This window comes from Psittacula echo (genome assembly GCF_963264785.1).
Source record: "Psittacula echo genome assembly, chromosome: 3".
Classification (NCBI taxonomy): domain Eukaryota; kingdom Metazoa; phylum Chordata; class Aves; order Psittaciformes; family Psittacidae; genus Psittacula; species Psittacula echo.
In genome coordinates, this window is record NC_137736.1 from 41194685 (window position 1) to 41212644 (window position 17960).

Genomic DNA, 17960 nt, shown 5'->3' on the forward strand with positions numbered 1-17960 from the left:
TTTAATGCTGTTCTGTGCTACTGCTGTAGCCTCATGTTTTTTTAATTTCCTCCTTTTTAAATTTCTTATACTGAAACATATTTTAACTTAGTAGAAGTCTGCAGATCAAAACTAGAGAAGGCATTGAGAATTGTAAATAGGTCTTAAAACCATACTGTGTACTATTTTAAAACTCAGGATTTACAGACTATAATCGCATCAACCAGCTCCAGAATGGAAAAGCTGGAAAACATTTAACACAGTAGCTCACTGTTATCCCTTAATAAGTGAGAAGGAGATTCTCTGTGACTAAATGCAAAATACACAGAGTCAGAAAGTTCCCATTCGTGATTCTCTGTTGTTTTGAGAAGATAGATTAAATTATTCCCACTCACACACCTTGTGGAATGCTGTATGCGTATCTGATTATGTTATCCTTGTTCTGCTGCACAAGAGAGGAATGTGTCTTTAAACCTGTATTTAAACCTCTTTTGGAAACATAATGCCTCTATGTGTATCTGGTTGGTATGGTTTTATGCAGTGACAGTACAAGCTGAAATAAGATATTTGTGTTCTCATTGTTACTACATGTACAACAGATAGGGTTGAACTGAGTACAGTACCAGCACTCCATACAGCAGTACTACTTATTCCTAAATACATAGCTCAAAGGCATTTCTGGCTTTTAAATATCTATAAATTGGCATAGCTCTGTGTTCCTCTGGAATACCTGAGACTTGTTCCTGCTCTTGGTGTGTATAAAGAGAACAGACGCTTGTGCATATGCCTCCTGTTTGATCCATTAGGGACATAAACATTTCTGAGAAATAATTTGTCTTTGGAAACATTGATGAAGCATATTATTTCTTTAAGCTGTTATAAAATTCTAACATTTAAAAGCAAATGCGACTATTGATGTCACTTTTAACACTATCAGATGAGAGCAAAGCACACAGTCCATGGGGAGCACTTTTAAGTTATGCTGCCTGCTGGCTTACTTGAGCTGAAGACCTGCCACACTCGTGTAGTGGGACAGAATGATGTAATGTGAGGTGAGCACCAAGACTAATTAAAGGAATAGATTTTTTCATCTTTTAGAGGTATGAAAAAGCTTATTGTATTTCCTCTTTCCATTGCACTAAATGCAAGAGTCAAGTATGAATTACAAAAATTTCTAAACTTAAAATTGTCTGAGTTTTAACCCTGGGGTAACCCCACTCAGTTTTTATGCAGAGCAATGTCCAATAGTAGTTTACTTGTTAGGATACAGTACTCTGTTTCTGATAATCAGTGTTGGTTCCTAAAAGTCAACATGATTGTTTAAAACATTTATCACAGATCTTAATCAAACAATAGATTTTGTTATGAGATACACTCTGTGAAGGGATCCCAGCCCCACTGATGTCCATGATGATACAAAATGAGAATTTTTTACTTTGTTGCTTCCTTCAAGAAAGCAAAAGGCTAAAGGGTTTTCCCAATTCACAATCACAAATGTTATGGTCAGTTCTTGGCCTCTTAATAAAAAGATTTTTAAATATTTGTAGTAGAATAACAGTCATTCCCTTAAGTTTACTTCCCTGAAATGTATTAAGAATTTTTTACCTGTGAGTGCTCATATCATAAACTTCAGATATGATTCTCATTAATAGTTCCGTTAGGTATTTCCTACGCAAAGCATTTCAAATCAAATATAATTCAAAGTGTAATGAACTTTTAATATTGGATTTATAATCTTTCATTAGTTTGCATAGAAACCCAAATTTTGTTTAATAGTTAATTTAATTTAATTGGTGAATTTATTATGTTAGAAGCCTATGTAATGCCTGTGCTTTATGAAGAATTTTCTAATCCCTGGAGTAAAATATCTGGTTTTTACTCATGGCATATGGCTCTTCTTTTTTCAGTGTTGTGTTTTGTGTTACACTGTACTATAATTATCTGCATATTTTACCTCTGTGCTACTTGAAAACATTATGCATTCAATATTGTTATATAAATAGAGAAGAAAATGTTGAAATAAAACAGTGTGTAAGGACCATTTAGATACATTCAATACAACATGCAAAAGACCTAGTGCAACATGCAACCAACCCACAGGCCAGGTTTCATCTGCATTTGTGTGTGGTGAACATTTGGATTCAGATTAACGGAGTCTTAAATTCTCCTTAAGAAAAAAACCCAACACAAAACAAAACAAATAAAAACTAAAACCAACAAACAAACAATCAAAACCCAAACAAAACCAAAGAAACAAACAAAAAAAAAAACCAAAAAAAAAAAAAACCACGGAGATATGTGTACTTTCAGTAGACTGCCAAAACTTTAAATACCAACCTTGAGAATCTTCCTCACAGTCATTTTAAAAGCAGGGAATATAAGAGAGGTAGTAAAAGGAGCTGTTGCTGGATGAAGAAAAATGCAAACAGGAAAGAGGAAGAAAAGACAAGAAAGGAGACAGGTGCCCAAAAGCATAACAGGAAAGGAAGAGGTAAAAGGGAGAAATACAGTTGATTTGAAAAGGAGCAGAATTTATCACCAAGCAATGTTAAAGATATGGGAATTGATAATAAATACTGATTAAAGTAACTAGGAATTATCTATTTCATAAGAACTAATTTCTGCCCTTTAATTTTTATTCATGCATGCCTTCATCTAGGCTAGATTGTATTTCTGAACTTTCACCTTGGCCTTGATTCTGCATGTCAAAACTCTCAGTTCATGCAATTTTGGAGGACATGTATCTACACTAACACTAGAAAAGAGTGCTACAATTTATTATATTGTAATGTGTGTATGGGGTGGGAGGGGGGGTAGTTACAGGTTAACATGTCAATATCCTTCAGTCTTTTTTTTTTTTTTATGTGAGTAAACTGTTGCCAGCAGCAGTAGCAAAGTGGTAGGTAGCCGTGAAACATGTTGCATTTACCTTCTTAATGTGGTAAATCTTGCTTTCAAGAACTCTTAGCGATGCTGGTGTGGTCCAATATGTAGCCAGCCAAAGCTTTGCACCATGGAGCTTAGTTTTGGAGTTGACTCTGACAAATCAACAAAAGGGATCCCTCTTACAGTGAAAATTTGATCAGCAACCTTGAGTACTTTGCAGTATACTGGCAGTAGATTTGCTCGTTTGAATATAATGTGATTTTAGGTTAAGCAGAAGCTGGTTATCTCTTTTACATTTTTTTGGTAGCTACTTGTAATATACATGGAAGTTGTTGTTGGAAATTTTGTTCTAAAATTGATGAAAAAAGGGGCTAGCACTTGGTATTTCACTGTATATCCACTTACAATACTTTTGTTTCATCTCTCAGACTTTCAAGAGGGAGCTGAAAACAAAAGAACCTGTTATCAGGAGTGCGCTTGAGACTGTGAGAATCCTTTTAGCAGAGCAGCCTGTGGAGGGACTGGAAAAACTCTACCCAGAACCAAGAGGTAATTGAAGAAAGAGGGTAATGACACATTGCTGGAAAGATCGGTGATGGTCAGCGTTGATTAAATAAATTCTGCCAGCCAGTGTGAAAGCATTCCTTTTACACTCCAAGCTGAATATCAGTATTCAGAGACTAAGCAAAAAATATAGATGAAAGAACCCTTAGCAATCCTTCTGAACACTGTGGCACTAAATAGACATGCATATTTATAAGCAGATTTTAAAACTGACTTTAAACCTTCATGACCTGTCTATAACTGTAGGCCCATTTGAGGTCTAAAAGCTGCAATTTAACTTAAAATCCAACATGTAGTCTCAGTACTACAGATACTCCCAAATTCCCTCAGTTGCAGCAAAAGATTCACAGTGATTAATATTTATGTATGCACAGACCTATTTTTCAGGCCACATTTGATAAACTTTTAGCTACACCTTGCATGTTTGAAAATGCCTTTATACAGTTAAATGTATATTTTGGTGATCTGTATGGTGTCAAGATTTAAATTTGCTAAGAGACTTTCAAACAAGAACAGATAAACAAAATAAATTTCACAGGCTTCTTTGGTTATGAACAGTTTCTTACTGAGCTTTGAACTTACCCAGATGGCAATTATTTTTCTTCTAAGACAGAATATGTCTTAAAAGCCTCTTAACTTTTACGTTTAGAGCTGCCACCTGAGGAAAGGGCCCATAATGTCACAAAACTTCTCCAAAGGCAAGCAGATGAGGTCAGAACTGAGTGGGATAAGTTGAATCTACAGTCTGCTGATTGGCAGAAGAAGATAGATGATGCTCTTGAAAGACTGCAGGGCCTTCAAGAGGCGATGGATGAAGTGGACCTAAAACTACGCCAGGCTGAAGTGTTCAAGGGATCCTGGCAGCCAGTAGGGGATCTGCTAATTGATTCTCTTCAGGATCACTTAGAAAAAGTCAAGGTATGTGTCAGTATATCAGTATTTCTGAGTATGAAGTAATTGATTCGTTCATTGTATGAATCCCCAAATCAGGAATTATCTTTGAAAATGAGAAATTGATAGCTTTGTATCATAGTGATTTCTATTTCTTTTTAAAAGTACATAAAAAGCATTTTATAATTTCTGCAATTAGAATGGAATCGAATTACCATTGAGAATGTATAATGCTTACATTGGCAAAAAGCACTACAGGAATGTGTAAATATCCTCAGCGTACTCACTGTTAGCTCAGAAGATGCAGTTAGCAGTAAAGAAAGCCAAAGAGAACAGATAGGAGAGTACATGATAAAAGTATAGAAAATTGATTCAGCTCTTTATGTTTATTATAATTTGTGAGTATGATGAATAAATAATTGTGTCTATACTTTTAGAGTAGAATTGAAATAATTTAAAATCTGTGGTTTTGTTCTTTCATCACACTGGTGGTATTTGCTATCTTATTTGATAACTAGGCCTCTTAACATAAGATATTAAAAAAAATCCTGGAAAAGCTGTCATTATTTTCTGTAACTTAATGCTTATTTGCTTTCAAGAGTTGTTTCTTAAAATAATTGCTTATTGAGCAACTCATGAGGACTTGTCCTACTTCAGCATGAATATCATGGCCAGGATGCCTTTAGCTAGAGCACAATAGAGGCAGTTGCCATTTTGATAGGAACAAAGTGCCTCTGTTCCATTCACATAAATGGGAATTATTACTCATTTTGAAAGAGACCTGAACTGACTGTTATTTTCTCTAGTAGAACATTAGGATCTGAGAAAGAGGAAATAGAATAATATGGCAAGATAAAATAATGGCAAGAAAAAAATACCTTTAAAAATCAAATGTAGTTTATGTAAAAAAAAAAGTTCACAAGTTTTAGTCACACAGGAAGTTTAATGAGTGTCCTGTACAAATATTATACAAGAAAAATGAAGTACCTGGTAGCTGATGAACAGCTGCAAAATTTGTTTATCTTCATTTAAATTCGTAACTTTATAAATTCTCAGAAAGTACCTTCTATTATGGCCATGAGGTTTTTTGTAATTCTGAAGAAGATAATCTGAACAGAAACACTGAGTCCCTGATATTACTGGAAAACAAAGCAAGTTGCTTAATTGTAAAGCTGTGACCATAACTTTTGCCTCCACAATTATTGTGCTGAATCCTGTTACATTTAAAGATACATATATATATAAAATAATCCATCCTAGAGGACATAATGAACTAGTAATAACAGCCGTGACAAAATCCAGAAGGTGCTATCAATTAATAGATGTCTGTTTATTCCTTCTGAAGCCTTAATATTAGGGCTAGACAGAAACCAAAACTTCTGTTTCAAGTTTAAAATTAGATGCTACCACCTATCCCCCCAATTTTTATCTAATTTTACTATAATTACTTAAAATATTTATTACTATAGTCCATCATAAAACCATACCATAAGATTATCAGGTAAATGGTAAATGAAAGACCTGTGCAGAGTATATTCATATCCTTATGGGCTATAACTTTTCATTTCATATATGGCAATTATAATCTGCTAGATGCATGCATATGGAAATATTGTGCTTTCATCACTAAGTGATCATAATCAGCTTAGGTAATATAAGAACACAATAGGCCAAAAGCTGGAAAATATTAATGGTGTCAGTAGTACAATAATTGTCCTAAAGTAAACTGTCTAGAAGGTATGTACTGCTCTAACAAAATATAATTCCAACATAGATACTGAAGAGAAATGCCTATACTAACTAGGCAATGCAAGCATTTGTAAAATTAATAACTACCCAGAAATCTACAATTGTGTCTGCAATATTGCCCTGGGTTCAGCAGCAGCAGTCAGTTTTTCTCCTTCTTAGTAGCTGGTGCTGTGCTGTGGTTTTGACTTTCGGCCTGGGAATAATACTGATAAAAGCCGATGTTTTCAGTTGCTGGTCAGAATGTTTACCCTGACCAAGGACTTTGTGAGTCTCATGCTCTGCCAGGGAGGAGGAGAAGCCGGGAGGAAGCAGGGACAGGACACCTGACCCAAACTAGCCAAAGAGGTATTCCATACCACAGCGCGTCATGCTGGGGGATGTAACTGGGAGCTACCCGGAAGGGCACGTCCTCTTTTCTGTCGGGCTCTTTTCCGGCGGGTGGTATCGTATTCTCTTCCCTTGTTATTTCTCTCATCATTATTATTATTGGTGATAGCAGTAGTGATTTGTGTTATACCTTAGTTACTGGACTGTTCTTATCTCAACCCGTGGGAATTACATTCTTTCAATTCTCCTCCCCATCCCTCTGGGGGGGTGGGGGGAGAATTAGACTGCATGGTTCTAATTTACGGCCTGGGCTTAAACCATGACAGTTCTTTTTTGGCGCCCAACGTGGGGCACGAAGGGTTGAGATAACGACAGATCTGACCGGAGTGTGTCTAATCGTATTTGTGATAAGCATTCAGTGTTTTGGATTAATAGTCACTCATCACAATGCTGATTTATTGGCTCTCAAAGTTGTTGTTTTTGATATCACAGTCTCAATATGCCGTAGGTTACTTAGAGCCGGTATTTGCTGTGTTAGTGTTTTTCAAGTGTGGGGCTTGGGTTAAGGTTACTCTCTCATTGTATTTTATGGTAATGACTTGTAATACAATAGAAAAATTGATCATGAAACTGATCTGGCTTATGTTCCCAGTGTGGTCACCACCTTTATACTTTGGGAGGTATATAATACAAATGCTTAGCAACTATACATCTTTTTTCTCCTTCCTGGGTGGTCAGCCTATGAAGGAGACATTCTTTTACCCTCCCAGTGCCCCTCCCAGACCGTTTACAGCATCGTTTGAGAGTTTTGAAGTTTTTGAATGGCCTTTTAATATTGTTGAGACCTGTTTGCTGATTGTGATGGGGATCACCATGTTGGCACGCATACAGAGTGTGTTTTGTCCACGACCATTATGTCTGATCTCAAGAGTTAAGCAGAGTCGGGTTTGGGTCTTGTCTGGGGTTAGATGACAATATAGGGGGACCGAGAGATTTTCCCCGAGGCTGGACAGCCATGAGTGGCAGGGTGTGTGGGATAGTATGGGCAAGTATCTAGGTCAGTGGGCCCCTCCAGTGTTTTGGAATTTCACCACCGAACAAGTGCAAAATCCAGAAGAATTAGTAAAACACTTAAATGAGGTGTGTTGTCATCCTGATCATACCAGAGAGGGACAAATCATGTCAACGTGCTGGGGCTTGGCCTATGCTTACCGGGCCTTATTCAACACTATCCAGCACCTTCAAAAGGAAAGAAATGTCCCTGGATCTGAGGGCGAAGCAACAGACAGCGCAGCTACTCCAGCTCTGAGCACAGCAGCTACACCACCCCTAGCGACAAGTACAGCCACTACTCAGACTTCGACTGCAACAGACAGTGCAGCTACCCCAGCGACAAGTACAGCAGCTACACCACCCCTAAAGAACTGTAAAAAGAACTGTCGTGGTTTAAGCCCAGGCCGTAAATTAGAACCACGCAGTCTACTTCCCCCCCCACCCCCCCAGAGGGATGGGGAGGAGAATTGAAAGGATGTAACTCCCACAGGTTGAGATAAGAACAGTCCAGTAACTAAGGTATAACACAAATCACTACTGCTATCACCAATAATAATAATGATGAGAGAAATAACAAGGGAAGAGAATACGATACCACCCGCCGGAAAAGAGCCCGACAGAAAAGAGGACGTGCCCTTCCGGGTAGCTCCCAGTTACATCCCCCGGCATGACGCGCTGTGGTATGGAATACCTCTTTGGCTAGTTTGGGTCAGGTGTCCTGTCCCTGCTTCCTCCCGGCTTCTCCTCCTCCCTGGCAGAGCATGAGACTCACAAAGTCCTTGGTCAGGGTAAACATTCTGACCAGCAACTGAAAACATCGGCTTTTATCAGTATTATTCCCAGGCCGAAAGTCAAAACCACAGCACAGCACCAGCTACTAAGAAGGAGAAAAACTGACTGCTGCTGCTGAACCCAGGACAATTATGAAGACCTATATAAAACTATGGGTTTGGGATTTGTAGGTTTTACCTCAGTTATTCATATTTATGACATTCATATTTTTTTTTAAGAGTGAAATCTATTTTAGAAAGGTTGCAGGTTAAGACCAATAATTTATGTAACCCTGAAACAGAGCATGTATATCCTCAAATGTTTTCAAGTTTGCATTTGCTACATGTGAACTGGCTAGACTATAGAAACTTTGATCTTGATCCATATCTAGCTAAAGTGTGCAAATACTTAAAATATACTCACAACTCTAGCCTTAATTTCCGGCTTTTTCAGAATGTAAAAAACAGGGTTTAATGTAAATATAGTATCTGTGACATGAGCAATAAGACATGTTTTAAGCCCATTTTTTCTGTTGAACTTATTTCTTGGATAGTTCATTTTGGATTTACTCCCTGTCTTGATAAGTTTAGATGTAACAATTATTACTATCTCAGTAATAATGATCAAATTTAGTCAGTTTTTCTCCCCCTTCCCTTCTTTTGTTTAAATGGAACCTGAACAATTGGGAAGCGTTTTGTGTTTCATTTCCCGTAATATCAAAGGTGGAAGAGAAAGATTATATTTTGGCTACTTTTGTACAAGAAATGAAGGCAACTCTAGGCCTTTCTATAAAATGTTGCCCACCTTTATTTTCTTCATAAGACTTTAACAACTACATAAAATAAACTTTCATTAATAGTATTATATTTGTAGTTACTTGTATACAAAATTGTTGCTTTGAAAGGAAATTAACACTAAAAGAATACTAGGCTTTTGCCTGAAAGGTTTAATAAGGTTAAGAAAGCTAACATGGGAACATTTATGTAAAAGAGTATGTGGAATTGACTCAAAGCATTAGCCAGGTAAGCGGCAATGTCTACTTTGCATATGCTAAATGAAGAACATCAATCTGAGTTTAAAGTAGAGGTCCAACCATGGGAAGACTGAAGGGGCAAAAGAGATTGGTAAATGGACAAGTGGAGGGAGGGGGAAGAAATCTCCAACCTGCTCAGCACTGAATTACTCCTCCTACATCCTAGTAACCTTTTCCAGTCTACAGGAGCAGTCCTTAGCTCCAAAACTGCAGCAGTCTCCCAAAGTGATGTATGTATATGAGAATGGATAATGAGTTAAAAGCTGTTGTGTAATTTCTCATGTGCAATTTTAAAACTTTCCTTGTAATGCTAAAGACTCGGAGAATCACTCAGCTCTTCAGATTTTAGATGCCTTTGATCTGTTATTTGGCCTGTATAAGCTGGTTTAACACATGGTTGCTACTGTTTTCTTATTGTTCTTAGTAATTGATTCACTTAAACGTTATATATTTTTCTTTTGCGAATGTTTCAGTTAAAAGGTAAATTTGTTATTCATCTACCATATCACTAGTGACATATGACTACTTCAGTTTCCTATCATGCTCAGCACTGTAAATAAACAGCAGAGCCTCTAGAGTCCATGGAGGATATAACTCCTTTCTGATTTTTTTTTAACCACAGTAAAAAAAAAAAAAAAAAAAAAAGAAGAAGAAAAATAATAATAGGCAGTTGTGTCTATGGTTTCCCTAGTTCAAAATAGAAGCCCGTATGTCAAGAACACCTGCCAAATAGAAGCTGAACTACATAGTCCTTTTTTCAATTAATTCAATTCTATTATAGAATGATTTGTTCTTCTTCATTGTCACATAGAGGGCACCTCGACTTTATGTGATGATTGTTAACTGTAAGCAGGAGAGCAGAATTTAGTGGCTTAAGTCTTGTATTTCCTCTGAGCAGTTTTCATCAAAGTCTCAATCTTGCTTCTTAAGAACTGATTGTTGCTCTTGCAGATCACTTTTACAGTTATGAATAAAGCAGTGGGAAGAATATGAACTTTGCTATATGGATTATTGATTTTAATGTATTTAATGTAACAAGTGTATTCACAAAGGCTGTAAGTGTCCTTTCAAATTATTTTCACAGCCTATTTAGAATTTTAATGCAATTTTACTAATTATTTTCAACAAAACTGTGAAAAAAAAGAAATTCACAAGTACTGCATGAGTAACCCTTTTTCTCTGAGTTGTTAGTCTGAATTATATGCTATTTATTTCAGCCTTTTTTCTGCGTTATTGACAGTTGTAGCCAATTGTATGTCACTGACAAATGTTCACTGGAAAATGTCAACCTGAAACTTCTATCTAATTTGTAAACTGAACACAGTTTGTAATTATGCGTAGATTAGAAATTAACTGATCTGCTCATCCTCTACTCCAAATTAGCTTTCTATGTGCACTTAGTTCTTTTGTCCCTAGTCATCTCTTCTTTAAATGAGACAAAAAGTAAGACAACCCCTTAAGATAATTAGCTAAATTTCAGTTGTGTTCATATGTTCATTTAGAAAGAAAAGAAACAGATTTGGAAAGGTTTAAATACCATATTATTGCAAACACTTTAATACTAGATCAGCAATCTCTATTACTGGAGAATGAATGAACATAGGCAGTTCATTTAATGAAAAAAAAAAGCCTTATATATTCTTCTGTACTTCATTTCGGTACTGTTCAGCTACTGCTGTGCTGAAAAGAGGTATTGCAGAGAAGTAGAGTCTTAAAGTGCTATTATGAAGGAACTGTGCTGACAGCTGCCTACAATGTATATTCTGAGAGCAAAGTGAGTTGTTGAATTTCTGATTTGTGTTCTCATTCACAGAAAAAAAAAAAAATCTTCCAAAATTATTTGAAATGCTTAGGAAACTGACAATTTTCTATCTTTCCTGAAGAAAGAATGATTTTTGTAAGTTCACATACAGGAAAATTAATGAATGGTACCTAAACCCAAGACAATACTCCACATTCATTCCCTCCTCACAATGGCGATATACAGTGGGCATGAAGAGATCAGTTATAAATAAATCCATAGAAACCATACAAGAAATAATTACCTGGAAGATCAATGTATTGAATAACCAGAACTTCCAACCAGCTAGATATCAATAGCATTGCTAGATCCATGTGGAAGCATATTGGGGTCAGATTGTAATGTGGCGCATATGCTCCTGTTAATTTTTTCCTAACGTAAAATTAAGCTATGCATTAAGTTAAGCTGTCAGAACTCATGCAGTCCACTCTGTAAAATAAAATTCAGTTACACAGTGAATTTTGAGATTCTCGTTATTTACAATTTGTTTCTTAAAAAAAAAAAAAAAAAGACAATAAGGGTCAGAATTAATATCAACAGCAAATCACTGCTATTTGGAAGTAAATTATCTTGCCTAGTATTCTGAACAAACTTGGTTTTGTTCCACTACAAAATCCTACATTATCTTCTGCATTATTTGAAGGCCACTTTTTTTACCACAAATTTCTCCCATATGTAATCTTTTTTTTTTTTTTCATGTGCAACACTCACTGGTTTCTCTACTGTCTACAGAAATTTGAGGAGAAAATTTCTATTTAGCAGAGTTTGTAGCAGGTAAGCCTACAGAAGTGGCCCTACAGTATTGTTTCAGCAGTTTCAGTACTCAGACTAGAGTGTATTTTGACAGTTTACAAGGGTTACCGTCCACAATAGTTATACTTCCTATTATTTTAGATCTGAACCTACCAAAAAGTACTAAAGCATTCCATATACAGAATTTTAGAGTGTGAACAAAGATTCGATTAAATATTTTTTAATTATTTGTACAGTTAAAAAATTACAGCATCCATGTTTGATAGCTGAATAGGAAAATGCATGTAGTGTAGGAGATGGAAGTATTAAGGTTTTCTTCAGACTACAACTGAAGTAATTACCATTGCAAATGCTTCTGAAGTTTACCATTTCATACGTATGTCATTCTGTGATAGTCACACAATAATTATGATGTCTCCTTAGACTACTTTGAAATGCATATATGTTTTTTCAATTTAATTTGAAGCCAGCTATCACCACCAAAGAGTATAATCAGTCTGAATTGTCCTATTTCCTTTAATAAGTCATTTAATATGTTCTGTGCTAGACTCTGTGATTTTTAAAAACTAATTCACACATAATAGCCGTTTCTTCCTAACTCATTTGCTAGCTTTCCAAAACCCAAAAAATCATCCCTGAGAAAATTGAAGATATGGCTGTTTTATTGCTAATGTAAACTAAATCGTCAGTAAAGTATATCAGAACATAATAAACTTTATTTTAAAATAAACCAAAATCTTATTTAAATTCTCTGGAACGTTTTGAAATCCTATAGATGCCCTTATCATAGATAATATTTTTTGTGAATTTAAAATTTTGTGTAGCTTCTTATGATGAAAGTAATATTTGAAGTTTGTTGAAGTCATTAAAGGGTCAACTTTCAGGTTGTTGTAAATCATCAAAGACCAGTTGTGTAGCCTGGTATATTGGTTTTACCTTTTTTTTTTTTTTTTTTTTTTAATACTTTTATACTTTTTATGTATACTTTTTTGGCTTTTTTTTTTTATACCTGGTATATTGTTTTTACCTTTACCTTCTTTATACAACAGAGAATTTAGTAGGGTTATTTGGTTGTCACTCCTGGGGGCAAGTTTAATTTTCTAAAGTTTGCTTTAAATACAAAATTAAGTTAAAAACCATGGAGTGCTTCATCATGTCGTTGTACCAGCTGAAGTTATTTCTGCTATGCTTCTTAGCTTGCAGGAGATGAAAGTTACTCAGTTGTGTCCTGTGGTCTCTTAATCTCATTTTAACAGCGTATGAATCAATTTATTTTCTCACATGAAAAGAAATACACTTGCAAGTGGTTATTTAATATGTAATAGTCATGTATTTGCAACTGATACAAATTTAATCTAAAAGTCTCATCTGTGTTATTTTGTTGCTGTGTAATCAGTTTGGAGAATTTGTTTTAGCTATAACTATGTCAGTAGCCCATATCTAAGCCCATTTTAAGCAAACCATCTGTTGACCATCTTCTGCTGACTGCTTTTTTGCAATAAGCTATACACTTCTGATATTTAGATACTACTGCTTTCATTATGTCAATGTTTTATGAAGTATAGATTACACAGAAGTTTTGTCTATGTCAAACTACCTATTTTAAGGGAGAGCACAAAATCTTTTTTACATAGGAATAATAAGAAAATGACGAGCAGGCAGAGCGGTGAAATCTTAGATTAGTGTTTTAAAATTAAGACTGCCCTTTACCATGCTACTTGTTGGAAAACAGTAGCATAACCGAAGCATTACAGAAGCATTAATGTTCCTCTGCTAACAAAGAACAAACAACACATGAGTATTCTTTAATTAACTTTTTTTTTGGAATTATAACAACTGGTGTAAGAAGCAGCCTCTCGCAGACCATTTTGCGAAAGAACCAGCACTTGGGAAAGAGCTGCACCAGATTTCACCCAATTTGCACCAGATTTGTACTAATTGTTTTAACACAATTATTAATGTTCAGATTAACTATTTCATCTTTGATTAAGGAACTTTGGGCTAAACAATACTGTTAACTTTTCCCTGACAGTAAGTGCAGAAAAATGCCAGAATTCTAAAGGAAAAAAAAGGTGACAAGTAAAAAGTGGAAATCTTTTCTACCTTGAACACATTTTTGGTAGAGCATGCTACTATTAGATCAACAGATTTCATTTAGAGCCAAATTTTCACTTGTGTGAACTCACCCTGCTGCTTTCAGTGGGAGTTCAAATGCACATTTGTAGACAGAATTTGACTTTTTAAGTATTGGTAATCTCTGATCTTGGTTTCTGATAGCCTGCTGAGGAGACTGACTAATACATGCGTAAAGACTTGTCTGTCATTTTGTGCCTCTGAAGTTCAGAACTGAGGTCAGACGAGAATTTTTTTAAGGATTTCTATTTTTCAATTTACCAGAAATAAGAATGGGACATGAGCCTTTAGAAGGAGAATCAAACATTAATGTTTATGTACCTAAGCAGCAGGGTTATTGTGGGACTCTAGCATTTAACATGGCTTTTTGTTTTAAGTTTGACCGTGTAAACACGGTACATATTAGTCTGATGATCAAGTATTAACATACCCAGACAAATGACATTAAATCAAAGATGCTCTTGAATTGCTGTGATTCTGTTCTTCTTTCTCTAATAACCTGGAAATGTAAATATTTATGCAAGGAGAAAAAAAATTAAATTCAATGCAAGCAACACTTTTCTTTTTATTATGGGACCATTTTATTCAGGCTTTCCTAAATGACTGTGGCTCAGGGAGGTGGGTGGCTAAAGGGAGCAAAAGTATATTCAAGGAGTATTTATAACAGAAATCTGATCTGCTATATATAGTCTGCTATTGAAACATTTTTACGTAATGGGAAAGGACATACCAGCAGTGAATATAAAACTAGAGACATTGATGTTCAATGAGATACAAGAGGAGGGAAAAGGGAGGAGTGTTAGAAATTAATTTTAATGTTGTCTGCTTTCTGTGAGGATGCAGGTTTTTTCCATGAGAAGAAATCTGCCAGTATTATGTTTCTAATGAAATATTTTCTTAAAACATTGGCTCTCCAAGTCCTGTTGTTGTAACTATCTAGTGTGCAGATTCTGTAATGATAATGTTACTTCAACATGAGCAAATCAATGAGCAAAATAAAATCAATTTATCAAGCTCGTATGCTGGCACACAGTAATTATTTAGGGAGTAAAATGAATGTTAGATTGCCTGGGATATATATCAGCAGCCCATGGTGCTGTACTTTTCTCATTTTAATCTTTATATATTTAAAGCCTAATAGAGTTTTATTTCATATTTTCTGTTCAAGTTAACCCTTAATAAAACCTTACAAATGCTACTTAGCACTTTTATAGTGCTCAAGTTCCAAATAGTATGAGTTAACCAGCTTCTTTCTGAAACTGCAATAGATGGAATATTATCCCCAGTTTGCAAATAGGGAATTGAATCAGTGAATCAAATTGAATCAATTTGTCCAGATAACAATGCCACTCAAAGTATTTTTATACTCTTTAGCTTTTGCCTGCAAATTATTTTATTTTAGCTGGGTTTGATTATTGAGAGGATTAAGAATGACAATTATCGTAGGTTTCAGCAGGAGCCACAGCTACTCATTTCCCAGAGCTTTCTCTCCCTCAAAACATAACAGGACAGTCTGCCACCCAGACGCGTTTCAGCCTGAATGCCTGTGAAAGGGAGTGCTGCTCCTCATGCAGTCTCCCAGCCTATGTCTGACATTGCCATAAAAACCCTAGACCTGTTTCATTTTTAAATTTTTATTTAACTCTCTCCTTTTCAGCATTTTATTTTAGTATTCTTTCTTCCTAAATAAGCCAAAAAAGTAAACTGTCCTCACTTATGTTCTACTAAAATCTACTGTTAAAACTAAATTCCCTTGTCTGACATTGTTGAAGGATGGTCTTATTAGACATAAAAGATCTAGGAATTTCCACCTCAACATTTTGACTTGGAGTTGCACACATGCTCACTCCCCACACATCATATAGTAGTGGAGAAAAGGTGAAGATGGGAATTACAGTATTAATTCAAGAACTGGAAAACATAGCTTTCCGCAAAACACTTGAACAGTCAATCTGCATTCTTCTGGAGGTTAGAGACTGGATGGACTGTAATCTCCTCTCGGCTCTCGGCCTAAAACTCTATGAAAAACTTTGTTCCCCTTGCTACAGGTGTCAATTACCAACTTTATGAGGTTAAACATTATGAAATATTTGCATGGTAAATTTAAAGACGTGTTGGCATATTGTAAGTAAACGTGATCCTTCATGTTGGGAGACGAGAAAATAAAGATGTAATTTTAAAGTAAAATAAAGATCTGCATATGCTTTTTGTTAGAAAAAGCAGCAGGAGTTTCTGATGCTTCTTGTCTAAATTGTTTTAATGTTGGTTGAGTGTCAGAATACAATCTGTGCCTTAGTAGTGTCTAAGCTAAGCTTATGTATGGCCATGCAAAGAATCTGTATTTTTCCTCCTGAGCTACAGGGTCTGCCTGCTGATGTCTGGAAGCTTGAGTTGTTTTCTAATATCGTGATACAGCTGTTGTTTCTGGTTAAAACTGCTTTCCTTTTTTGTCAGTGAAATACTATATTTGCCTTTAAAATACCATGCTAGATTACAACACAATAGAGATTTACATTGTACTATTTGCTGAGGACAAGAAGAATTTCTGTGAGTCTCTGCTACCTGAAAGTGTACCTGTGCACCTGTGTACTTGCCTTTTGGTAAGGTATATGGGTTATTAAATATTTTGTGTTTCTATATATCTAATATGCATTAGTTAACTAATATGCAAGTTAATCTAGTTAATTAGTTAATTAGTTAATTGAATATGCAAGTTAACTAATAGAGATAAATAATGTATTATTAATGGTTTAAAAACAGGTGCATGTATATTTTTTCAGGTGACTTTTTAGCTTTAATAATGCTGAATGAAACCATACTCAGGGAAATATTTCCTTTGGAAAAATTTCCTTCTATATTCTTTGTCCTTCATGTAGTGTGTGTTAGACTTTCAGATTACATTTTGAAATACTTCAAGTTATTTACAGTTCCTAGGCACTTCATCTCTTGATTGCCAGATTGGCTTCTTGGTTGCAAAGTAACTGAGTAACTGACTTTAATTTTGTGGAAAAATTGGTACAGAACTGTTTATGAACACTTTAGCAGTGATGGGCTCTGCCGTGTCATGGTTATAGTTGTTCTAATAGAGTGAATTACAAGCTAAATTTGCTCATTTACTTTTTCCCCTCCATGGAGGAAAACACAATTTCAGAATAAATGCCAATGTTGTATCTACCTGTTCAGGGATCATATAAGTGCAGATCACATGTTGAGTTTAAAAAAATCATGTCAAGAATTCATAATAACAAACTGATACGTGCTTCAGGATACATGCATTTATTTGTGTGCTTCTGTTTATAACATAAGACACCCTAATAATTAAATATTTTTTTCTTGATATAACTTTGCTACAAATCATAGCTTTTTCCCTTGGAAGTTCAGAAAAGAAAAAAATTAATACCTGGCATTAGTCTGTTCTTCATTTGCTCTATTCAAATTTAGATATCCTTATTTTAAGGGAAATAGAGTTAGTTTTCCAAAACACAGGAAATAACTTTTGACAAATGCAATGATTTATCAGATTCAGAACTACAGAATTCAGAATGGGATAGGGCTTAGAGGGCATTTGATTTTCTTTCTTCTCTGATATCTTCTATTTGAACTATTTTTCCCTAGAAGAGGATCTATATTCTACTCAAGTGCATTCTTGCTTGGTCATTTCTGAGTTTATAAAAATATATAGGATGGAAAATCAAATCAGCTGAAATTCATTTTGTTTCAACACCACCTGTCCCCAGGAGCACTAGAATCAAATAAAAATATAGTATGAGTTTAAAAGGAAGCTAAGTGTAGCATATTGAGGTAGCAGCTGACAATCCCAGGTTCCAATGAAATCTGAATCAGAATACGCTAAAACCATCATAGAAGAAATGGACTCATTTTGAGTGAAAAAGACCGCTGCTGTTAAACTGTCCTGGGTAGAATATGCTAGTTTGTTCCACCTTGCGTGGTTTTAAATATAAAACCTGAAGATATACTCTGGCCCATAAGTACTTGTCCACTTTGACACTAAGGGAGCTG

General features: G+C 35.3%; 1 protein-coding gene across 1 annotated transcript in view; it reads left to right on the forward strand.

Moving 5' to 3' along the window:
- DMD (dystrophin) overlaps positions 1–17960 on the forward strand; it is a gene marked incomplete at both ends in the record, with an annotated part of 1114107 nt that overhangs the window by 919714 nt on the left and 176433 nt on the right. Inside the window, 2 exons of the mRNA XM_080612996.1 lie at positions 3294–3414; positions 4079–4347. Coding sequence (XP_080469122.1) covers positions 3294–3414; positions 4079–4347 — 390 coding nt within the window. The remainder of the gene's footprint in view (positions 1–3293; positions 3415–4078; positions 4348–17960) is intronic.